This window comes from Sitodiplosis mosellana, unplaced genomic scaffold (genome assembly GCF_009176505.1).
Source record: "Sitodiplosis mosellana isolate CC-2019 unplaced genomic scaffold, AAFC_SMos_1.0 Smas_scaffold_38, whole genome shotgun sequence".
NCBI lineage: Eukaryota > Metazoa > Arthropoda > Insecta > Diptera > Cecidomyiidae > Sitodiplosis > Sitodiplosis mosellana.
The window spans coordinates 1,196,300-1,223,170 of record NW_022595280.1 but is presented as its reverse complement, the minus strand read 5'-3'; the positions used below and the strand labels follow the sequence as shown (position 1 = coordinate 1,223,170).

At 36.2% G+C, this 26,871-nt stretch overlaps 2 protein-coding genes across 2 annotated transcripts in view; one reads left to right on the top strand and one right to left on the bottom strand.

Moving 5' to 3' along the window:
* Positions 1–26,171, top strand: part of LOC129569672 (uncharacterized) — a 38,084-nt gene extending 11,913 nt beyond the window's left edge. The window contains exons 3-6 of the mRNA XM_055448771.1: positions 16,483–16,572; positions 22,980–23,087; positions 24,716–24,810; positions 24,893–26,171. Of these exons, the coding sequence (XP_055304746.1) occupies positions 16,483–16,572; positions 22,980–23,087; positions 24,716–24,810; positions 24,893–24,933 (334 nt within the window). The 3' untranslated portion in view covers positions 24,934–26,171. The remainder of the gene's footprint in view (positions 1–16,482; positions 16,573–22,979; positions 23,088–24,715; positions 24,811–24,892) is intronic.
* Positions 17,317–21,156, bottom strand: LOC129569576 (cilia- and flagella-associated protein 58-like). The gene is made up of 11 exons (XM_055448562.1): positions 21,034–21,156; positions 20,712–20,931; positions 20,474–20,606; positions 20,201–20,378; positions 20,019–20,138; positions 19,480–19,808; positions 19,267–19,394; positions 18,683–19,050; positions 18,226–18,586; positions 17,842–18,124; positions 17,317–17,746 (listed from the first exon to the last, which is right to left on the bottom strand). Exons 1-11 carry the CDS (start codon positions 21,154–21,156, stop codon positions 17,317–17,319), a joined length of 2,673 nt encoding a protein of 890 aa, XP_055304537.1.
* Positions 26,172–26,871: the final 700 nt, after the last annotated feature.

The following is a 26,871-nucleotide window of genomic DNA, read 5'->3' as shown; positions in this document are numbered from 1 at the left end:
TCTCTCTCTCTCTCTCTCTCTCTCTCTCTCTCTCTCTCTCTCTCTCTGTGTGTGTGTGTCTCCTTCTCGAGAATTCCCATTTTGCGCGTGGCAAAGTGTCGTGTGGGAATTTAATTTACTCCATAAACCATATTTAGTCGCTGCTAATAAATTAACCAAATGCATGTTGTCTCTGCTCCCTCGAAAATAATTAAAATCCTTTAGGAAAATGTCAACTATCAATGGGAGGTTGTCCGTGCACGAGATGCATCCATTTTACGCGTGCAATGGCCAACTCTAATGGCTTTTAGTGCATAACAAAATTAACTGTTGTCGAGACAATATTTTTCAATGGGTGCTCCACACTTTTATCGTGTTTGACATAGATTCAACGACTTTTATCGTTTCTTTGGCTTTCTCCAATGTTTCCGGTTGGATGTTTTTTTTACTTCTTCCTCACTTCTTTTTTTTTGCACCATTACAGTCCATTAAAAATATTATTTGAAAATATTTTAATAGCGACTTTATGATGTTATTATTGCGTCGAAGAACCAAGCGTGTGGGTAATACTCAAAATAAAACATCTATTTTGCTGTAAGAGGAAGAACAAGAAGAGAAGAGAAACAAAAATCAAATGATAAAGAGTGAATTTTCATTTTCCAAGTTACAGAATGGAACTATACGGATTATGGGTTTTGTTTGGACAAGCATTGAAACGACAATATTTTTTAACGTTCACACGGACACTTTCGCTAACGTCGTCACGCTGTTTGTTTGTTTACACGATGATGACATGAAGATTTATAATTAGGACCGAAGTGCATTCCGGATGAAGCTCGAAGAAAACGTTTTTGGAGAAATACTAATTGCATGGCTACTAGACTCAACTGAAATAAAGACTACTCGAATCATTAATAGTTCGCCTCCCCACCGAGTTTCTGTTTTAAAGAAAATAATCAAAATTTCATAAACTTACTTGAACAGCCACAAACTTCCCGCTGCGGTTTCGAAGAATATACTGATTTCGCTCGGAAAAATTGTATTTTTCCTACTTCTATGCGGTTTCTGTGTGCATTTCCACATGAGCCCGTACTTGTTGAAAAGTAGTCTTCGTCTCAAGAGCAATAAGATATTTCGTTCACTGGATGCATTCGCGAAAAATCGCCCACCCACGGTTTCGTACGAATTTTTGAGCAACATAAACAAAGCAGTCACTTGAGAATTTGTGATTTTCAACTGAAAAATTTTGGCTTCATCAGTCGTACGCCTTCGTGGTGCGAATTTTTAACTTTTGGAATTTTGCGCTGTTCTCTTTTTTGAGCGTTTTTCTCTTTTTCTGCAGCATTTCTGGATGTAAATCGAATTTCGCGTTGTCAAATATATTTTTTATTATGATTTAATCAGTGAGAATGGATGAAGTGTCGACATTCAATGAAATGGATTAAGTGTTCCAATTCTCGATGATGATGTAGATGGTGAAACTCCACTTTCATCACTAATAAACAAAAAACCACTTTGATCAGTGTGGAATAAATTTCAACGCATTACCATATTTTGCGTTATCGATTGCATAACAAAAGATATGAGCTCCGAAGTTTAAAGCTGAAAATCAACAGTTGAACTGATTTGCCCCTGATATCTGACGGAATCAATAGACGTTTATTTTTCGGTGGAATCAAATTAAATTTTTAGATAAGGCAATCAATAACCAAATGCAAACTCAATGCTTGATTTCATCTATTTTCGCAAAATGCAATGCTAATACTTCAACTATTTACGGAGCAACTGATTGATATTTCAAATTGAAACCCCATCACCATCATAACCGCAGCTCATGATTCGACAAGTTGGCAAAGAGTCGAAATAAATTAAAATTGCAATTAGCATTCATTATGAGTTTTGAACGCGCCATAGTTAAAAACTTTCACAACGGATTGTCCAGCGGATGACGCCCTCGTTAACCATCAGCACCGTTCAAATTCTGCAAATCTTCGGTTAATTTGAATTTCAATGCACGCGCCAACTTTTCAAATTAAGAAGTGTTAGTGTTTGTTCATCACGGCACTTTTCCCTCGGCAGAAAAACTTTTCAAACTAATTTTCATATGTTTACGCCGATGGGGGGATAAAAAGTTGGTAGTGATTCGATAGTGTGTGTGCGAAAGGGAGAGAGAGAGAGAGAGAGAGAGAGAGAGAGAGAGATGAAATTGGGAGAAAGCCGTTATGCAAGCGAACCAGTCTGGAAAAATGATTTATGAATTCCATGAAGGAAGTGTGGAATTTAATTAAAAGTTAATTTTCCATGTTTTACTTTCACTGAGTGATGGTGCGTTATTCATCTAGCGTTATTCAACTGATTTGTGACTGCAATTGCGATACGATATGCAATCTAGACGAAAATTTCAACCAGTTAAACTTCTTTATAAGCACATTTCAAGCACCGCTTACAAGAGCGCTTGACTCAATCAAGTATGCCACAATTTATTGACACTTGTTGGCTGTTTTCATACCAATTTATGGCGTACGCTTGCATTCCTTTCGTCGATCCTGGTGAACGCTTGCATTTTTCTCATCGCACCCAAGATGAAAATTAATAAGAAGTTGGAGAAAAAAAAGCTTAGAAAAAGAATTTATGGCTACAAAATGAAAGTGCATAAAATCTCGCTCGTTGTATATCGTACACATAATTCAAATCTATTCCAACGGAACTTGAGCAAGACTTCAGGTAAACTACTAGTAAATTCTGGTTTTAACATCAAAATGAGCACACTATACCCAGGCATGTTTCGCTTATTCAGAATAAAAAATCGATCCAGTTGAAATCAGAATTTTTCGCTGTTGTATAGGGTCGTGTTATGGCATTTATCACCCGCGTGAGATGTATTCAAGACTGACACGCACAATGCTGTGATGCAGTATAAATGAATGCATACTTAACTTGAATCGGGTGTACCATTGGGCAAAATCAAAAATGCAAATTTGCTCTCGTGCATAAATCGATCGATTTAAGCACATGTAAAACACGGTGAATATTAAAGGGTCATGGTTTAGACGGTAAAAACAACAAAATGGCTTGTATTTAATTTTTTTTTTCGTTAAACTTTAAAAACAACCCTTTATCAAACCGCCAACTAGTTTCACGAGTGAATTTATTCACAATTTTTTCGCCGCATACTCATGTAGGTCTTTTTTTCTCTGCTTGCAAACATTCGAGTTTACTCTTGCTGTTGCTATTATCAACAATTTTCCGCATACTTTAGCTATGACCGATTATTATTTCTCCGGCCATTCATGGAATTGCTTAACCGAAAAGCGAATTCAATGGGTTTTCGAGTGGAAAATTATTTTATTAAAAAAAAACCATGTTGATTGTTAAAAGACCTCTTATGGTAAACCAACAAGTTGAAAATTGCCATAAAAAAGGCTAATGGAATCATTCATTAGGAAATAACCGGGCAACAGTCAGATGAATGAGCTGTTTTTCATGTCAAGACCAGCGCACCGCATACAAGACGTAAATGCGGTGAATGGCGTGCAAACAACAAGTACGGTGCACCCGTTTGCAAATGTAAAATATTTCGATGTGAAAAGTTTTTTTAGTGTTTATTAAACTGCGAATTTGCGTCAAACGAAGCGAATGCGACTTTATAGTTTTCGAATAATTTCGGAGATTTTGTGTGGGAGTTTTGGCTATGTTTTTACAATAGACGTAAGAAAATATAAACGCTTGAATATACCACGCGCTCAAAATGCGACTCTCGAATATCATTATTCAGCTGAGTTTCAAGTTTCGATAACCCATTTTGCAAAATGTTCGAAGGCCGCCGCGTATTGAGCCAGGAAAATGGAGAGAGAGGGAGAGAGAGAGAAAGTATACCGTACTTGTTACCTTACCAATTACCATTTTTATCGGTAAAATTGAAACTTTTCCCGGAAAATTTTCATTGGCCATCTCAATTGTTATCATTGCCACTTTACTTCAGCAGATATTGTGAAGTACTCTCTCTCTCTCTCGTTTATTACCATGAGCTATTTTATTCGAGTTTCATAACATTCGGAAGAAAAACGACCGCGATTTAAATTTGACGTGATTCGGAGTATACCGAACCATTTTGATTTCTGGAGAGGTTAAAATGCAAAAAATGGAAAATAAAAACTTTGAGATAAAAAAATGTTCTTAAAAATAACGAAATGATCATTTCAGTCGGCAAAGGTCCAATTCATTTTAAAGTCGCCAATAAAAACTTTGGATATTGGCTGCTTCTTTCGCATCAGATCCGGACATTTTCTTAACTAAAAGAGTTTACAGATTCCTTTGAGCCAAGAAGATATGCTTCAAGGAGATATTGTTCGGTGAAGTAGCTGACGTCAAGTGTTGTGATTGCGGGCAACAATTGAGCATACACAAATCAAAACACAAATTACGCAATACAAGTCTTGTATTTCGAGATAAGCAAAGAAACATCAAATAAGATACAAGATACAATAAATCAAATGAAACATCAATGCTAACGAAATATTCCAACTGGATTTGTTTGGTAAATTGTCATTAATTTAAACAAATCTAATTCCCGAAAGTCATAAATACAAATGAAAATGTTGTTATGAAGAGAAAACGAATCTATCGAACACTATTCGTCGGTGGAGTCGGGTTTAACACAGTTTTCTGCTTAGAGAATCAAATGGGAACGTATTAGGATGTAATGAAATTAGCCAAATTCCTTTATTAAGATTGATTTTCCTACTTGAGCAATACCTGAATACGACATCATGCCTTCCACACTCCAGAAGATGCTCCTTTATCCACACAATCTAATGCTCAAAATCAATGATTAACAAGTCATGGACAAGCACTGGTTCGGAGATAGAAATATGTAAGATAAATATGCTAAGCATAGACATGTACGGACGACCGTGTGACGAACGTATCGAATCGCAATGCACGATCCCCTGTGTATTGAGAGACGCACGCGTAAGTGTGAGTATGAATATAGTACACAGCGAACAACGATTGCTCTGTTGATTCGTTCGTCGTATGGTCGTCCGTACGCGTCTATGTTTTGCATATTTATACAGTATAAAACATCTAGGTAAACATATTTCTATCTCCGAACCAATGCTTGATCAAGGATCATCATTGTAGCTAATTTTAATCTATCCACTTAATTCTCCCCTTGTCACATTCGTCCAAAATGTAAATGACATATGATTGAGATTGAGATAGGAACGCGCCAAGATGAAGACATAGAGTCGCTTTGATAAGGGGTCTATTCAAAATAACTTGTGTAATTGTACACGATTCTATTAAAAAATTTAGCATCGTTGACATTGTGTCTCGTGTGGTTTGGTTTTCTTTGATTCGTTCGCTCCACCATTTGTTCCCAAAATTAGAATTCTTTTTTTCTTCGGCAAGAAAAATAGCCCAAAAGTATATTCTTGACGCTTGACAATGGCTCTTATTTTACTGTCTCAATTTTTCGGTCGCAAACGCATTTCGGTACATTGACAAAAGAATATAATTGAGTAAACGTGACAAAAGCTTTTTCACGCTTTGAGACGATGAAAATAAAAATAAATGTAAGTCGTTGAATGGTTTCTCTGGAAGAACTACTAGTCGCATGTATTTGGAATAGAATGAGCCGAATGGCTTTACATCATTTATGTGTGTTTACGGAAAAAAACATCCGGCTACACTAGCCGCAACATTACGATAGAGTAGTGATCTGATACAGTCTCGTTGCAGTCAAATGCGAATTAATTTGAATGAATTTGGACCATTCGCAGACACACATTTTCGGTCAACTGGGAGTGATTGTGATAATGAATTCGCCACTCAGTTGACGAAAAACGATTACAATGGATGAAAATTGTCACCACAAAATCGTTTCAATGGCTTCTCTCAACCACATCATTCGCACTGCGTGAGGCAGTCAATGGTTATTGTTTTCACGAGAAATGCGAGAAAAAAAGGGACAAGTGTATTTTTAGATGTCGTACAAACGTGAATAAGCTTAGACATTTTTCCGTGTACGGAACTAGCTCTACACTATCTACTGCTTGCCTCAGAGTGTTTCATGGAAAGCATATGAAAATCAAATCCTTCGAGAACAAAAAAAAGCAAAATCAGATAATATTAGAATTAACGTAAAACAAAACAAATCACGACATGAAACCACTAACAAAATGGAAACAATCCCAACTTAATCAAGTCATTAATTCGTTGAATGAAGTTAGTAACCCATACTGCAATCTTTTTCTCTTCACAAACCGTCGCGTTTCTGGTCTGATAAGAGTGTAAACTTCTGCACAAAATCGCCATTAATATTCGTTTAATGTAGACGCATTTGGTTATGATGTAAATATAATTTGTGTTGATAGTCTAAAGTCATCATAATAAAATGAATGAAATATAATTTGCGTGCTTGTGAAGTGAATTATGTTCCGTTAGATCTTAGCTTCCATTTCTCACAGTCCGTTTATTCTACCCTTATCGCCGATGCAAACAGCGAAGTGAACAGCACCACTGAATTCTAAGCTCCGTGTTTGTATACGAAAGGTGCATTTTGTTTGGCGAATAAAAATTGACAAATGAACCAAGAGTAAAGTTTGCAATGTGGTTGTACAATTGTCAGTGGGAGGTTGATTAAATCTGAATAGCGCTGAGTAGGTGTAGCAAATTTTCGACAAAAAGCGCGAGATCTGAGTTGTAAGTACGAGAAAACCAACATATATCAAAAACATCACACATTATGTTAGATTAGAAGCAACAAACAAACACAAACACCGAAACATACGGAATTATTTCCCAACTCAAATGTTTATATTTTCACCGCAAACCAAATAAACGCAAAGTAAGTGTTCAATTTTTGGTCGTGAGGAATTCGGTAAATATTTTTGTCTGAGTGTCATTTGGAAAGGAAAAATTCAGACGACATGAGTGACGAAGAGTGTTTCTATGAGAGATGAAACGTCGAACTGAACTGTGTAACGTGCGTGCGTTCGGTTGAATCAATATTAATATTTGATGTGTTTAGAACACTCTGTCAAGATAAGACTTTGTTCAATGATTCAACAGATACATAGTTTTAGAAAACACCACAATGTAGTAGACGATATTTTGCGAATACTATTATTTACCCGCATTTCGAACTATGGCACAATGTAAAGCAAAAGAAAACGATGTTGCAAATTGTTTTCAACTTTTTGTTTGTTTAGTCATTTATAAATTGTTTCACTCAACTTGCGGACGTAAATCATTCATTTTAAATGTATTTCAGCAGAACATTGTTGATATATGCTTCATGTAGTCAGAATACCAGGTGAAGAATCTTTGCTAAAGATAACAAGACTCAAGAAGAAAAGACCAGAATGTGAGCAACAGGAAATTCAGTGAAAATGTTTCACTTCAGACAGTTCGAATGCTTCAATTTGAGCGAGTAGCTACAGCTAGCACAGAACATTGCCAGGGGTCATGTCATTGCCTCGTTATTCTAATGCAAGTTCACGCTTTAGCTTGTGCAAATAACTTCTACGTTTTAATTTGATTAAAAACTTCGTTCTACGCTCCAACGGTTGCCTTATTTACGAAAATCAATGTAAATTCAGTATCATTTGATGCACTTCAAAGACAGGAATAAGAAATTCTTCGATAGAAAAATCATCGTGCCTCGAGAACAAGTGAATTAATATTCGGAACGCATTTTCCAACTGCGATCAAAACAACATTAAACCAATTCAAAAAAGATTTCCACTGAATGGAGCTCACGAATTTCATTTTTGCACTGTGTGTTCTTCCCGTAAACAAAAAACAATTTCCATTGTAGTTTTTCTCGGTGTCTGCAGAAAAAGCACGAACTGTTTTTTTCGTTCTGTGTCTGTCTACTGAGCGATAACCATCAATCTTGTCATTTAAAATGGCGTATTTGTTATTTAAGACACGCAACGTAATCATTTTCAAGATGGATCAGATAGTTTTCTCCCAAATCCACTTACACAATCTCCTACAATGAATTTATTATTCGAACTCCCTGAGATGGATGCAGAGAATTTGGTACGTAGGGGGACTTTATATTGGGTGAAAAAATTTCCGTCAAATTAGATACTTTATCGATTGGCACAATCATTTGCACTGTGAATGCAGAGATGTGTTTTTGACTGTACACACCATTAATATTGCACCATAAAAAACGGTTATGGGACTTTAATGTCGCTATCAAAATACGGAGTTATTAACTAACAGCTGAGACGAAGCTGAAAAATGGAATTTTTTTTTACAGATACGGCGTTGTTTTCGATCCGATGTGTGATTTTCGAAAGAAAATGTTCAGGAACTTCAGAAGACTTTGAATTTGCGACTTTTCACATTTTATACATCTGTTTTACCGGTTATTAATACTCAAATTGAACCGTTGGTTTTACTCGGTATTTTTTGTTTTCAACCGACCGGGAAATCGATTACAATAGTATTGATTTAAGCTATGGCTTCGGTGGTATTGGATTAAAAGCGCTGCCTTTTGTGGAAATCAAAACCATAAATTGACCGAAATAACTATAATTTATGTCCATTTGTTTGCATAATTCAACCGGATCAACCGTTGAATACTTCCATTTTGTTTGGCAATAAGTTCGAAAAAATGTGTGATAACACAATCAGTTTAATTGATACTCGAGGGAGCTGCAAGTAAAACATTTTTTTTGTTTGGTTTGATTGCACCCAACGAACGTAATTGTTATGATTGTACGAGGGAGCACTCCAGAGCCATGCAATAAAATCATAAATGTCGACCGTAAAATTTAGCGTCATGATAAATTCATAACAACCGTCGAGGCAAAACAAAGCAAACGGAAAGTCAATGGAACAATAACACATATGCACGATAACAACAAACATCGAAAAATAAAGAGTGCACAATATTTATGGGTAGCTACTGAAGTGCTATATTTATGGGTAGCTACTGAAGTAAAAAAAAAACACAGTCCAAAAAATGAACGCTTTTTCCATGAACCGAGTGTTTAGGATTCATTGGTAGAAGTAAAGTTTTGAGCAGCAACAGATGACCGAAAATCCAAACAAACACACAGACACAAACACAGTTTTGTCTCGAAAACTTAACTAATGCTATGGTCGAGATAATTGATTGCAAACAGTGAAAATCTGTGGTTTTTGCACTTGTGCTACCATAAAATCCCAAATGTGGACTCTTATCGGAGAAGCGAGAGAAAAACAACATCGATGACCATAAATCATTCGTTGATTCAAACTTCAGCGGCAAATGTGCAATGCTTTTTCCATTATCCTCATGAATGCACTCGAATGAAACTGTGCTGAAATTCTGCTGTAGAATATCGAGATCAAGAAGCATACACCTTGAATGGTGCATACATTCAATTGTGAATACGGAGAAAGAGCGAAAACTTATTCAAATTCCCATTTAGAGCATAACCAATTAAAACTGTCTTTGATTGTATCACGTTCATATCGTATTTTATAAAGTTTAAACGAGCATCGGTCCAAAATGACTTTTCGTTTTAATGCATTTGGAGCAATATTCAAATTTGTATTCATCGGAATGTTTTATGCATGCCGAGATTTTTATGGTAATTGAACTGGAAGCTGCAATATTTCAGATTTCTAAAAGAAAGTTATACAAATGAATTTGAGAATGATGAAACAAAAAGAAACAAATTCGAACGAAGCACTGGTGATGAAGTCATGTTTTGATACGAGAAGTGCATTGAAGAATGAAAATTGAAGATGAAATGTCAATCAATCGATATCATCGTAAAGGGAAACCATATGTGTGAAGCGTGTTTATCATAAACAAGGTTTTATTTATCCCAACCGATATTTAATGGGCATTCAAAAAATATTTACACAGCTTGTATTACAATCGAAGCAAGCCATTAATGTTATTTATTTAGGTCTTTTACATTTTATCTCAATCGATTTTTTTCGGAAGATTTTAAACGCTTAAAAGTTTGAGAAGACCTCTTTCTATTGTTATCGTCCATTCAAACATTTACAGATGTTTCTTTTATGAAAAAGAATAAAGTCCAGCGTAGCATGCTCGAATTACCAACAGAAAGTCGATTTCCAAACGCAAAACTCCATGTAAATAGGTAATTCTCGGTAAAAATAGGGAGTAAGCTGCTTTCCAGAAGGATTTAGTCCAACTCCGTGCACAAAATACATCGGAGGCTAGTTTGAAGTTTAAACTTTCAACATCAAAACTAGTTGTTCGTTCAGCAGAGCAGAAAAAGGACGAATCAGTTTGTATATTTTATAGCAACAGTTCATAAGCTGAAATTATTCATTGTGTAATTTTTCTCACGTCTTTCTCTCTCTCTGGGTGTCTATTTCGCTCTCTCGCTTTCTCGCTCGTCATCCATATGGCATTGAAAAAGTTCACAATCACATAATTTCGTTGAACAAAAAGCGACACAACGTTAGTATATGCGATAAGTTATCACACTCACGTGGAATTTTCACTGACTTGTACTTTTTGTATCGCGCATAAAATCCGAAACAAAACTGTCGCAATGAATGAATGTGTTTTTGGTATTGTTCACGAGATTCGTTATCATTTCGAATGTGTGCGAGTGCGCATTGTGTGAAATTGCATTGAGAAAAGTCACGTTCACATTCGAAATAACATGATGTAACGGCTTCATTTTGCCCGACATGAAGTCGAATTTATAGCAATCTCACGTCAGCAGTTTCCTTGTTAACAACACTTGTTTTGAAATTAGGATTCACATGCTTTGGCAATGTCTTGATAAATATTTGAAATGCCAGATAAAAGTGTGAAAATCCCTTGAAAAACCATCAAAATGAAATATAATAATAAATGAATGGAAATGGCACCGGGGAATATGCACAGGCTTTGTACTCACTCTTTTTTCCTCTTACCACATGTTTTTGCAAATATTTTCAGCGGTTATTTTAAATGGAAAATATAAATAAGCATCTGACTTCATCATATACACACATACGCACACACACACACGAGGAACTGTGCGGATACATGATTTTCCCACTGAGCTAATGAAGTTAAAGTTGTTCATTAGCTTCATCAACATTCACCATTCATTCAGATCAAGCCTACGGATCCGCATCGCTTGTTTATTTATATACATTAAATGAGGCACACACACACTGCTCAAGTTTCATGGGTTTTTTTGTTCCGTCAAGATACGATAAAGCAATTTTCATGACGCAAACAGAAAAGAACCCAAACTTGATGATTCCATCACACGAGCAAATTGAAACGGTTTTCGCCGTAATTCATCGTGCAAAATCGTATGGCGTACACGTTTTAATACTTCGTTCATTCACAATAAAAAAAAACGTAATTGGACAAAAAATGAGGTGTAATTTAATCAAATCTAACCAAGCACAGAAACGGTTCCGCATCGGCTTCGGAAGCAAAAAAATGGATGCCATCGCACAAGTTTTTTTTGCCATCGCACAAGAGCAAAAGGACTTTTCGTAGAAAGTGAAGTGAAACTCTCGCCAAATCTAATGTGTTAGTTTAGTACGATTCCCTTTCGGGAAACAAGGGTTTCCATCACTCTAATGGTGATAATTAGCCAGGGAAATTGTTTGAAACGCTATATACCTATGCTATATACTGAACGATTGTCTAGCAAAGGCTCCAGTTGAACGTTTCCGTTTAGCTGTAATTTCGATTTTGTACTTCAGATGTTTTCCCTTGTGTAATCCAGTGGGAATTTTCTGCGGAAATATTACACGCGCAACATTTTAAGTTACGAACAGTAACAAAATTGTCCATCTGCCAATGTGCAGCCTCAAGGATACTTTTTTATGTGAGCCAAAGAATGACGATGGTCAACGGGGATAACAAAACTCGCCCATTTCCATTTGTAAAAGCATGGCAAAATCGTCCCATAGACAACCGATTATATGTTTTTATATGTTTTTGATTTACTGAAATCGAGAGAGCTGTCCGACCACGCGAAATGTTCAACACAGTATTATTGGCTATAAAAGAATCGCGTGTGTCTCAACGTAAGTAATAAATGCTCTTGTGTTTGAGTAGCAGTAGCGGCAGTAGAAGAATGGAAAAAAAAGTGAAAATGCAGCAAAAATAAAAGTTTTTCGTATTCAGCGCTCATGTCACAGTACTTTTATGACAGTAACCAGATACAAAGGCATTCTACGCTTCCATAAAGACCACCATTCATTACACTGTCAGGAAATTTTATTTATCGCAACGAATGGAATAATGTGGTGTACATACATTTCACACACTATTTTTCTGCTGCAATGCCTTTTTATGCGAGATTCCATCATCATCGTTGTACGTGATCCAGATCTCTACTTTTTCTTTCATTCTGTCACACATTGAATGGTTGCTTTATTTTGTGTTTTCATTTATTTTGTCTGCGACCGATTTTCGTCCTTGTAAAAAGGTTTTTTCGGTATTGTTTTTCTTTGTTTTTTTTTGTTATTGCTATTTTTGTGTTATCAAATGGAAAATTCATTTTCAAATGGCAAAATACTGCTCCGAATCCTTTTTATCGAATTTGTTGAGGTAATTTTCGAAGCGATAAGTAAAAGGTTTGCCCACTCGTTTCAATCTTAGCCAGAATAATAATTATGATTGCATAAATGTTTAATTGCCAACGGATATATATAAACAACAAGAGCTTTGCTTCTTCCTTTTTCAACCTTTGGAAAAGGATGAAAAACAGAGGCATTCACCGGAATATGGCCAACATGCTATAAAACTGGGAAGGAGGGAAACAAAATATCCATGAAAAGTGAATGTGTATTTACGCTTGGCACGTGCAAACGTCGGACGAAAACACTTCAGCAAAAATATATTAGGGCGATAGAGAATCGGGCACGCTAGCCCATTCACATTCCACTACACGCTTCATATGAATCTCATATCAAAACAGCCGCTTTGCCGGTAAAACTTATATAATGCGACGCAACAAAGGATATGATGTCATCATGTACGTGCAATGCGAACCAAATTCCAAGCGCTGAAATCGTTTTACATCTTAAACTGCCACTTTTCTTCGCAGTACTAAGTTTGAAGGTCGGTGTTTTTCTCGTTTTGGGAAAGATTTTCAAAATTTCATAGCGGTTCATTTCTCCGGAAAAGACTATTGTAGTCTGCTGTAATTATCAACGCTCGAAAATTATCCAAATCTTATATGTCAACTTTTAACAAGGGCATCTATTGACCGCAAAAGAATTCAAACGAATATAAAGTGAATGATGTTCATTTTATCCAAATCGATCTATTACGTACAGAAAACTAATTTGAGCCCAGAGATTGTTGAGTCAGTTAATGCATGAAAAACGACCGATTTATTGTATTACCTTAAATCTCAACGATAATTATCAAACTTATCAAATTTTGATAACAATGTGAATACTAAATGATAGAAATCAATCACCTGTAGCAGAAAACGTCTTTTGATACCTTTTATACTAAAAAAAAATTCAGCAGAAGATTTTCTCTCAAATTAGGTCAATTTTGATGAGTGAACTCAACCTCGTGACCACTATATCTTCTTCAAGATCAAAATTATTGAACTTTATGCACTAGCATCCATCAAAACTCAAAATATGCGGTACTTTCGGTAAAGATAGATCGATACTTATACTTTCGTCAGATCAATACTTTTCTTTCAGCTTTTGCCCATCCGAACCTCATTCCATACTAGCTGTTTCCCGAATAATGGTGAGAAAAATTCAGTATCGAACTTATGTACATCTACATGTGCAGGCACAATAAATATACACGTGTAATAAATACACATCGGAAGGTAGCTCCGCAATTCCCATTCATGCTTTCAACATCAGTTATCAGAGTGGCATCACATTCAATAAGCATAGCAAATGTAAAGAGATTAAATGGCATCGTATACGTATGGTATTTTTTTCTGCATATAAATACAGATACCGTTGCAAAAAGAGCAATGTTGAGCATTTAAAGCGTGGAAATCGAAAGATGTAAACCATTCATGAACGAAATATCGGTTGCTATTGAAATTCAAGCTCGAAATATTTCCCATTTGTACGCCCATAGCACATGGAGATACAACCCAATTCAAGTTTGCTCAATGCGAATCAGAATGCGAATGTCAAAAGTCGGATGAGCAACTATTCAAGCATAATAATCGAATTTTATGGCCGGATTTTATGCTGCGTTAATTAATGTGTTCAGTGCGTAGAACCGATGCACACAATCCAAATTGTGTTGGCGGCTTTTCCTTTATCAAATGATTAATTCGTTAGTTCAAAAGGAAGCAAACGATTTTAATGAACAAAATTCATGTGGATGGTTCATGTCCTGTTTAAAACACCAAAACTTTAAGCCGAACGACATTCATGGTTTTATGCGAGAAATTTTAATAAAGCCATAGCCATGATTTATAAGCTTGTTTGTGCTACCAAATGACAACGCACACCAATAGTGACCCGGTTTCGTAACTCCTGTTTGCCCTTCACTTTTGGAACAAAAGCGTTGGCGACCAAACAGTTAAAGTTGAAAATGTGTCCTTTGAAATATGTGGATTGGATGCGCTTCTACCGCTCATATAGTATACGTTTCGACATACCAAAGCGAATAGGTGAGTCAACGTAAAACCAAATCCAATAAATAGACTCGTTGATAGACGGAGACAATAAATTATGCTATTCGAAGATTTAGTGGCAATGTATTGCGAATTTTTATTTTCATGTGCAGAACGCAGAAAAAAAGCGTATTGCGTCAAACACAATGTATATTTAGCACCTGCCGATATTCTCAGCCATCGATAAACTAAACCCATGATAAACATAAATGCCATCATTTAATTTGCTTTTATTTCTTTATTGCAACCACGTCAATGCACACGATAAATTGATTTGTGAGCTGAGATTTATGTAATGTTACTGCTGCGGCTGCTGCTGCTGCGGGGTGTGCTATCTCTACATGTTCGGCAATGAAAGCCATTGAACTCTGATTCCAATTTTCGTGATTACATGCGATTTGCTGAAATCACAGATAAAACATTAATAACGACGATATTTTCTCCTCGGTTTTGTTTTCCATTTTGCCAAACGCAGACATGAATTATTGAATTTGATTCCATCGACAATCAATTTTTCAATTGATGATGACGTTTCTTCTTCGCATTTTAAATGTCTATTATTTTTTCGGAGTTTCTCCACGCAATAAAAGAACGTTGAAGTGCCGCAAGAAATACGCTGTTGAAAATGAGTCGGTTTTGATTGAAACATTCATTGTAGAAAAGTGCAAATTACCATGGCAATTTTTTCGAATTCTTTTCTTATCGTTTTACAATTTAATTCGTTCTGTCGCGTAACTTTCTGAGATCATTCACGCTTCAACGCGAAAGAATCACATTTTATTGATGGCTCCATGCTTTTTACGCTTTGCATAAGTTTTCTTTTGAATTTAAAAAGCGTTTTGCTCATCAAAGAATTGAAGCTTGATGCTATACATTCATTGTGATCAAATATTTACGCGTCTTCTCGAGATGGAACGTTCTGAATTGCCTCATGATAAATTATTTGGTTAAGTTGTCAATCATGAAAACTGTTAAATATTATGTTAACAACATGAAAACCGATTTAAAAGGGAATCATCGAAGTTTCAACGACTTGGAGAATGTTTTGAATGCCTGTGGCCGAATTTTTTTTTTTAAGACATACCATCATCAAACAGCTTAGGTTTTATTGTGCTCTAATCTCGCTCGAAATGAGGATAATTTTCTAAGGTTACAGATTGTTTGCGGCTTATTTTTTCCCCAAAATGCCTGTTATCGATTTATCGATATCATTTCCGACATCTTTAATATTGTTGAATCAACGTGTTTTGAATTAAAAATCATCCGCATCATCAAACAAGATTTACGTTATTTACTTTGTTCATGACATATTTGTAAACTCTGCCAAAGAAAACCGAAACGATACAACAGCGGTTTATGGAAACGACGTCAGAAGACCGTTCTTTGCATTGCAAATTTTCTGCCGAAATTCTGGAAAAATGCAAATTTCCCGACAAGCTATACATTTCGGTGGATTACACCAACTGTTATGATGAATTTTTGATGTGATTAAATGTTTAAATTTCTCCTACGAAACGCAATTTTCACGAAAACAATACCAATGAACGAATTCGTAGACAACACACATAATATTGTAAAATATTGGTTTTCGCTTTATTCTTTTCTCCTTGACCTTTTTTTGTGTGCGTGTTGGTTTTCGGTTAAAAAAATTGTACCTATGTCTACCTCATTAAGCTATTGTATGGCATGCTATCGTTGTGGCGCTCGTACACGGAATCGTGATAAGTGGCTCTTTACTTAACCAAAATGAAGGAAATGGTTCTCTTTTTTTCTGCCTTTAAAACTTTAATCTCTTCACCCTGAAATCTTTTCTCGAGTTTTTCTTGCCAACAAAAAGTCTTGTTTCATTTCCAAATTAACGATTTTATTTCCTTGTTTTCTTTTTTTCCAGAATGAATTCAACACGGCAATGGTGCACTGTGCTACTTGTGGTTGGAATCAGTATGCTGTTGATATCAGTTGCAGAATCAGCACCGAGATAGTAAGTACCGATATAGTGCGTTTTAATTTGGTGCGAGAGAGCCGTAAAAAACCGCTTCGTAAAAAGTAATACGTGCCACAAATCAAATCATCTCATTAATGCGTCATTATACCTCGGCGATGACATTCTTTTCTACTTCGATTCGGTTCAGTTGATGAATTGTCATGTCATATCTTGATGTATGTCCGATTTTATTTGGCAGACGATTCTTCTTCGGAGGCTATTCTACCCAGAAAAAGAAACATCTCCAAATCCAATTGGCGTACAAGAGTGTACGTATTTGATACATCACGTGAGCTCACTAAAATCATATTATGGCAGCCCACACATCAAATAAGTAACTCTCGAATTGACTCGTAACAAAAGTTTCACATTTTATCTATTTGCCATCATCTACATCTGCTCAATACACGATGGCATCGCACGAAACTTTGTTTCAGACCATTGAATTCCGGGAAAATGTTCAATTTTCGTCAAAACAAATTGAATTTAAACTCTCGGTAAACTGTGGAACTCGATTTTAAGCATAGAAACATGAAAACGTTGCATACAAGAAATAGTATACACCAAACATACAGTTTTTGACTTTTTTTACAACTAACAATTATCAAGAGCTCCCTTAGAAGCCAGAAGAGCAAACTCTTTCGATAATTAAATAACCAACAGAAAAATATCAATATTTTCCAGAAAAAATGGATTTTATTCGATAAAAACTACGCAGATATCGTTCAAAATGGAGACATTTCATTCGCTGGTGGTGCTGAGTATACGAAAACCCGCACCGGCTGTTTTGTACACCGGATTACTCATCGGACGATCGAAGAAGTCACTGTTTATTTGATTTTTTATTGTGTCAAGTTGTGTTTTCAATTTTTGTTTGTCACGTTTTTCGCACAACAATTGCTGTTTTTTATTCATGAGATCGTCGCGAAGTTGTTTGAGGCTCGTGTCTTTGAGCCTAATCTCTTGGTCTTTAATGTTCGCTTCGGCTGACAGCGCTTTAATTTTACGTGTTTTTGCAGTCAGAGAGCGTCGTGTATAACAAAGTTGTTGCTTCACTTTGTCAACATCGGAAAATTGTTGCATGGCCGACTTGAGCGCGTTGTACACGAAGTTTGTATGGCGCAGAGCCTTTTCCTTTTCAACGCAACAACGGGTCTGGAATAAAATGCGCCTAACAAAGAAAAAAGCGGGAAAAAAGTTTGTTGTTATTTTTTTCTCTCTATTCAAGTTCATCGAAACGGAAAAAAGCCCTTTTGATATAATTACTTTTGGAGCGTTTGTATTTTAACGATTAAGTCCATTCGTTCTGGATCTTTGCCCGTGAGTTTTCGCCATCGGTGAATATTTAATGGTGTGCCCAGTTCATCTTCGAGCGCTCTCGATTTCACACGCTCCTGATTCAAATCGCGATGCAATTGCAACACTTCATGCCGCATATCAATTGTGTTGCACAGGCCACGGATTAATAGCTGATTTCGATGGCGCATATTCTTTACTTCAATTTTTAGAAGCCGAATATCTTCCAGACGTTCCATATACTGTCGTTCGCCTGACGAACAAAAATTCGGAGAAAAGCCAAACACAGAAAAATTACACATTCATTTCATGAAAAATTTACGCAGACAAAAGGTTAACATTGACTTTGATTACCCCGATCCAGTGCAACAATCATCAGTTCACGCTTAGCCTCCCATTCGCTAATTTCATCGTTCTTTTTCACGAGTTCAGCGCTCAGAAGATCCTTTTCATTTTGCATTGATTCGACTTTTTTCTCCATTTGAGCGCGTTTTTTCTCTTCATCGGACAAGGCACGATACAAATTCCGGCACTCATGTTCCTTTTCAGCGAGCTCCGTTCGGGAATGCTGCACCGCAACCATGGCATTTTGCAATTCAATTTTTAACGTGCTTTTCTCTTTTTCAATTCGGTCAATTTGTTTTTGACTTCGTACCGTTTCCATATCTTTGGCCGCAATCGTTTGCTTCAATTTTTTCTGCTCGGCTATTGCAATCTACGAAATTGATGTTTTTTTTTGTTCTTTCAAGCGAAAACCATCCACATCGAACTAATCACTAATTCACATGTTCAAAAGAAAGAAAGAAGTTACCCGAAGTTTTTCGCGCACATCGTTTCGGTCATCGGTAATTGCATCGAGATTTTTCTGGAGTGATATTCGTTCGGCCATCATCGTTTCTAATTGTTGCTGGGTATGTGTTAATTTGGTTTGTGTCTGATTCAAATCCCAGGTCAGATCAGCAATTGCTTTCATTTTAATGGTCAATTCGGATTGGTTTGCATCCATTTTATCGTTTTTCACCAGAGATTTACTAACATCTCTATCACGTTCGCGCTTAAGTGTGCTCATTTTTTTCTTATGATATTCAAGGGCAGTGGTCAAAGTTTTCACTTCATTTTCAAGACTTTGACATCGTTGTTCGTGTAATTTAATGACACCAACTTGATTCTCGACCGTTTCTGAAATGAAGGAGACAAAACAAACACGCACACACATTAAATATGACGTCAATCACGTAAGTGGCCATTGAGATGAATGATATCAATCATTCAAATCGCATCGGCCTGAGTGCTGACGCCTCCCGGCTGCTCTTTCCACTCCACCAGGGAGCAACACAACTAATTTTCTAATCTAAATTCGGGCACATTACATCGTTTCGGCAATGAAACACATACTTTCCGCTTTCTTAAGCTCTTTCTGAATTGCATCACGTTCGCGCAGAAGTTCGTCGTATAATTTTTGTATCTTATCAAATGCCTTCTGATTAATTTCGTGCTGTTTTTCGAGTATGACAATGGAGTTGCTGTTGTTTGAACGAGACAAGAGTGAAACATTATTTGTTTACCGTGGAGGAAATTTCGTTAAGTTTCAACCATTATTTCACGCACCTTAATTTGGTGACCTCTTTGACCAAATCCGTTTTTTCCGCTTCAAGCGTTTGAATACGCTTTTGAACGGCGTCGCGTATTTTCATCATTTGCCCATTATCACGGGCCAAACGCATTAGTTCGGCCTCTCTTTGTTTGGCCACGTTTTGCTGGTGAAGCAGATCAATTTGGAGTTGATCACACTTTGACGTCATTTCTTCCAAATCCAATAGTGCCTTCGTCAATTTACCGTTACACACATTGTACTGTGACGTCATACGCAACAAATTCGCTTTGATTGCACCGACTTTTAAATTTAATTGCACATTATTGGTCTGGAATGTCTCACTCTGCGTAGGTAAAAGGGAAGGGTAATTGCGGATTAAAGATGAAAAGAAGGAGGAACAACGCAAAAAAGGAAGAAAAAAAATGTGAAAATGAGAATGATTAAAGGAAGAAAATGTGAAAAAGGTAAAAGTTGAGAGAAAATGTGGAAGAAACAGGGAAAAAATCTATTTCAATCACTACATATGAACACTTCTGTGATGTCAATATTATACCTGAGATTTGAAGAATTTCAATTGTTCGCTCAAGGAATTCCGTTCATTGGTAACATCGTTCAAGGTCACACGCATTTGGTCCAAGGCTCGTTTTTCTTTGAACGCTTCACTGGATGCTTCCTGTAAATTGTCACCTTGTCTCATTACATTTGTTACACATTTCCGCTTGATGACACACTTACATCCAGTAATTTGTATAATTCGCGGCATTTTTCTTCATATTCCGTACGCTTCTTCTCCGCCGCTTCGATTTGTACACGCTGTTGCTGTAGTTTTTTATCCAAATCGTCCACTTCGGCTGACAATCGGTCACGATCACGTATCAAACTCTCCTTTTGCTTCGTTAACGACATTCCAAGTCTAAATTTAATTAGAAGGTGTAGTTACTGTTCAAGAATATATAAAGAAATATGTCGCCTAGAAAATTAGCTTATGTTTTTCTTGCTCTGCCCTACTCGTCTCTTGTATTTTTATTGACATTCTTCACGGCACTTTCAACGGATTCCAGTTTCTCTCGCATTGAATACATTTGAGCCTGGGCCATTTGATCTCGTAAAAGTGCTGCGTCTCGTTCACGCCATGCTTGGTCTAAAAATTGGCCATTCAAATTTGGCCGAAATGATAACAATATTCAAAACAAAATGACAACAAAAAAATGTAACAAAATTATGTCGGCTTTTTTTCTTTCCCTACCAATTTCGTCACGTTGTTTGCGAATTTTTTCTTTGTCCGTTGCCCATAGTTTCAACGTTTCGTCATGTCGTGCAAGCAATTCATCATATTGCTTCTGTGCCTGTTTCATGCGCTCCATTTCGTTCTCCAAATTAGAACGTAAGTGCTCGGCAACGGTGAGAATCGTTTGCATTTCATCGGCCGCAACGGTATTTAGACTCATCAACAAACTTCGCACTGTCTGCCAAAAATTCCAGTGGAATTATTATGCTGATTGTGTTCTTCTATAATCACATTTTTTTGGCGAAATTGGAAGATAAAAAAATTGATTTTCCAAACTTACTGCTCTGCATTTGCATGCAATTTCTTCGAAATATTCGTCAGTTATAACGGCCGGAATGGTAGACCCATCTTCGTCCACCTTCGAATTTCGTCCCTGCGACTCGGATTCACTTATTTCATCCATTTTCGAATTTTTTCAATGTATAAATATTGCGTTGATAACGAAAATGGCCTTTTTGTACTGAATTTGAAAAAAAAGCTCCTTCTTTCACTTCCGAATTTATACAATGCAACAATGCTCTGTGAATGAATAACAAATTATTTTTATTCCTTCATAAAAGCTGATATTAAAACACCAAAACCGCACTTTTTCCGTTCTGTTTGACAAAGAGAAATTTTTTATTAAAAAAAACCGTCAGAAAGAATTCCACTTTTTCCTCGTCAAACAATGCACTGCTTTATGGTCATAATTGGAATGTGTTTCTGTTTCAAAATTTATACTGACGCAACCACGCAACAGAGGTTCCGTTGCGGAAAATCCATGGCAACAAAATAATCGCATTTTGTTTATGCCAACAGCTGAGCCAAACCAGCGTTTAGAGTTGCTATTCATAGCTAGCATTTACATAAATGAACTCGGAACTGGCATTTTTCCACTAATTTATGCCCACTTTATCGATCAAATTCATGGCAGTCACGTATTATGCACCTGTGTGCAAGAATGCAATGGTCCTGTTTGTATTGCATCAATTAAATTGTTGCACTTCAAACGACGAGCCACAAGTGTAATTTCATTGTAACTGTTCATTGCTTGCCATTTTTGATCGAATTTTAGTCGGTTTATTATTAATTTCAGGTGAATGAAATTATATGGAATTTTTTTTCAATAATTAGCTCAATTGAATTGATTGCATATGGAATCAAATTATCATTTGATGGAATCAAATCACCAAAAAACCATTGAAATCTTTTGGTTGTGGTTCGATATGAAATTCTAGTTTTGCCATAACACAATTACATTTTCGAAATATGGTTTAGATCAAAGCCTAAAATTCTAAATGAAGTCACCTAATTTTGATGTTTGTGCCCATTCAAATCCCTTTTTTGGGGCAAATGTGACTTTCTGTGTGAATAATTTTGATCCTTCGGACAAGATAAACAACAATTCTGCAGCAAAACAAAAATGTTTACCATTGTTCTGCTCTCATCTGAGTTTTATAAAACTGACATACACAACATACGTACGAAGTGACAATATTCTCGTCAGCAAAATTTACACTGTCACTCGCTAGCAGCGATTCTCGGTAGTGACACAATTCTCTAGGCATGGTTTGTGTGTTTTGTGACAACATTCGTTCTATACTTAAGAGACACGACCCATTATTATTATTTGGAGCAGTTTTTTTTCAAAGCTGACGTGTTCATCGAATACGCCACGGTTTGGAAGGTAGCGTGCTTATGTTTACTGATGATGTTCAGTCTCGATGGAGTTTTGAAAACCAAAGGGCAAAAATAACATCGCATGGAAACCGCTTAAAAGTAAATAATCTACAAACAAAAGAATCGAATAGATGCCGATAATAAAAAAAAAGAATCAACGAGAAGATAGAGGAAATGTAAATATGGATGCAATTTGCGACGGAAAAAAGCTGGCCTCATGAGACGAACGAGGTTTATCTTTTATGGTGAAAGAGGTTTCAAAATGTTTCAGTTCGAATCAGCCATCGGTCTGAGTGAATGCTTGACATTTTATGATACACATGAATCGAATGCAATGGAAATGCGATTTTGAGACGAGCTCTCTTCCATACTACTATGTATTTTCATTATATTTTATCGTGGTCAATTTTACGACTTAATGTGGCCATTGGATATGTTATTGCATTTTTTTATAGGAGAAAAATGACTGAAAATATTATGAGACATTACATCCTCTGTGTTTGATCCACTAAAATCTTACTCATCTCATTCATTTTGTACTTCTTTTCCTCCGTCTTTTTAAAATAGCTCCGGCTACTATTCAGAAAATGTTGATGAAACGCCGGAAGATGTACTGATGGAATTGATCGCCAGGTTTGGACAGACCCTCATGCGAGCTCGCGATGAAGTGGCAAAGTAAGTATCACTTACAACATTATCATTCATAATAATTACATACATTCAGTCAATTCAATTCAATTCAGTCCAGTCCAGTTCATGTGCGTGGCACGCTTTATATATTATATTGGCTTTCTATGCTTTAAAATTAATGATTTCGCAGAGATTCAAGGTCGATATCATTAATTATAATTCATTATTTGCAAAATGATGATGTTTGTGCGAAACAAGAACATTTTCAGCAATCGTAATTTAAACAGCACTCGAGATCCGCTCTCGAAATAAAATGGATTTATCGAGTGAATTTTAAATGATTTCCAAATATTATCCGGTGAGACTGCACGTTTGATGGCCCTCATTATTTGAATCATAATTAAATTGAATACATTTCCAATTAACATGACTAAAATTGTGATGAGGTTTTGCGCGGATGCCCAGCATGAAATCGTTTGAAGCATTAGCACGAAACACAAAAGAATTATGCCGAAGAGAGAGAGAGAGTGAGAGAGAGTGAGAGAGAGAGAGTGCGCCAAAGGCTTTATTTTTTGCTTGCATGTTTTTCAATCAATGTTTTTCGAAAACACAAACTGAGTAAACAATGTTCATGTGGGAAATAGTTGCTGAGCGCATGGACATCGATGACCTAGATGCAAAATTCCAATAATTCCGCATTCCAAAATCGCCAATGAACGGCCACTGATACAAAACCGTGTTCGGAAAATGCTAAAAATATTCCGGCCAGTGATCGAATTTCGGTGTTTAACATGCGCGCATGCAAAGTGTTTGGGTGGATTTGGTTAATCAGCGTTAAAAGCTCGCAGCTGGTAGTTGTCAAGTGGGTAACCAGTTGAAAATCATCTCACACTGTCATCGGCACACAATCCGTTTGACTGCATTGTGTGTATGTGTGAAGTAGAGCGGGCTGTTGTGCACTGTATCCAGTTGCCGTTTACACATTTTTTCAATATTATGAGCAATCTGACACGGCTCAAAATACAACACACAGGCTTCCGGGCTCAGTTGGTGGCAACCCCGACTGAACAAGGCGAGCACAATTTTCACATCGAATTTGAATACTACATGATGGGGAAATGCAAGTCATTCATTCATGGCGAACAATGCATCTCGTTAGCACAGAATCGATATGCAAAAAGGCAAAACAACAACAGATAAATATTATCATTTCCATGAATTTAACCTTTGCCACACTGTGCCACTCCACTCCAATACAGCGCATTTGATTTGAAAATGCATCCAAGACACGATGATTTGGAAAAGGAAAGATGCACGTAATTGAATAACATTGCATCGATAGCATCTCAATTTTCGTTCGTTGATTGTGTTGTTACGCGTAAATACCGGAAAATTGAGCACAATTCAACACGCAATTTGCATCTTCCGTTGTATTGATTACATTGAGCGCATGGCGATTTTTCACTCAATTGAATCCAAATTAAAGCCGGTGAATGCCACATTTGCTGCCAATTGATAACGACTGTTTGTGATGTGTTTCACAAGACTGTTTAAATGACTTTTGTTTTTCTTATACACTTTCTCTCTTTCCCCTTCTCTTTTCTTCCCCTTTCTCCTTCTCTTTCCCTTTCTTTTTCTCTTTCTCCCTCTTTTCTTCGCTCGTTGCTTAACAGCTCCAAGCGCACAGTGGATTTCGGTTTGGGTCGCGGTTTGTCTGGTGCGATTGAGGCAAAACATCGTCTTGGAATGGCAGCTGCAAATTTCGCAGGTATGTTTCAAACGCTTCCAACTTGAATTTCAAACACATTTTACATTCTCATTTTGCATTTTGTCTCTATTTACTTGTGCAGGTGGACCCGGCCGTCGACGACGATCTGAGAACACCGTCTAAATGCAATTCAATTAAAATTTCTGTACAAAATCATGCCGAAGAGAGATTCCATGCAATCGGAGAGCTAAAACCACAAACTGTCTTAATTTCGAATGCCTAAGTTTTCAATTTACATTTTTTCCCATCGCATCTATTTTGGCCACATTTTAGTTTTGCATTAGATTTGAGTTTAACCTTCCCTCACATTGTATCTGTAGCAGCAGCCGCAGCAGCAGTTTCATTTCATTTCCACATGAATTGAACGGATGGATGGAGAGATACACACATGCCAACAATTTTACGTCTTTTTTTCTGCGATACAGCTCTAATGTTAAGAGGTATCAGATTTTCGTGTATATTTTTGTGAAAAAAAAAACCTTCATTTACCATCCAAAGCAAAGCAAACCAAAGGAATGTAAACGTAATCTTATCATCAATGAACATAAAAAACCCGAAAATGCGATGTGAATATAATTCCGTCGACATTTTCAAACAAAACCCCTTACACATACATGCAGACACCATTTGTGTCACACAAAGTTTCACACAAACAAACAAAACTAAACATAAAACCAAATAAACATATATTTTTCTTGAATTTTAATAAATGTTAAAATTATAATGGATTTCATAAAAAAAGCAAAAAAAAAAACAAATGGCATATGATATACAATACTGATGGGTGTGAATGTATGATTTCTGGCCGATGTACCGGAATGGTGGTAAAACAGTCCACTGGAACCAAAATTTGTACAAAGTTAAGCCAATAAAAATATTGTTTGACAATGACACCCATTCACACACAGAAAATCATTCATTCCATCCGAAATCAGTAACACACACCAAATTTTAAGTCCAAAAATATTTAATGAAAACAAAAAAATACCAAAAAACAATTAAAACATTTATCTATGAATATGTATTTCATGTGAAATTTATATTATTAACAACCAAAAAAAAAATACAACTATCAATCTAAATATATTTACGGTAGATGTTGAACTATAGCAAAATAATGCTACAAAAGAAATCTTACAAAAATGATTAATATTGAACGTAAAAAAAAAATCAAATCTAACTTGAATCATTCTTTTTAACAAGCATATGATATCAACGAGGTATGCACTTCAATCTATATTTAATCCCCTTAATACCTCATACGAAGCCATCTTTTTTATTTTCTTCTCACCATATGTACTTTTCTTCAATCGTCAAATTTCATTTTGTTTCCCTTGGTTCCTTTGACATTTGATTCCTATTACATTGAACGATGACATTGTGAATAACTGTGAAAGTATTGAACAATATGAATAAAAGATTTCTTTTTATTTATTTACCTGCAACTTTTTTTGGTTGAAAAAAAAAAAAAAACACAAAATCGTGTGCCTTTCTTTCCACTTTTCCAACTGGACAACTTTTAGGTGGTCATAGAGTACACGTGAGTAAAACTTTGTTCCGGTTTATAAATTAGAATCATTTTCTCCTTCTCCTTCTAAGTGTTTCAAAGTATCACAGAATTAAGTGTTTAGCATGAATTGATTCAAAATAACGATTTTTCTTGGTCCGTTACGGATATTATCCTTCTTTCCAAAACTCAAATCTGAACCCATTGGAATCGATGACCTTATGAATTTTCCAGTCGGTTGTGATCTGAGCTAAGTCAAGAAGCACATCTCGAAGTAAAACTTTCCTAAGCTTTTGGAAAACTGCTCGAAAAAGCTCAACTGAAAAAGCTTCGACGAAGCAATTATTGTAGTGTTACTACGCGTGTGAACATAATCAAATATGAAACTTTATTTGTTTTATTCTGACACATTTCACATTTTACAATTGGTTATTTGTTTTTTTTTCTGAATTACATTGCACATCCAAATCAAAATCATAATTTGCTTTAAATATTGACAACAATAAAAATGCAAACGTTTACGGGGAAAAAATACACCACTCGATTGAGTTGCA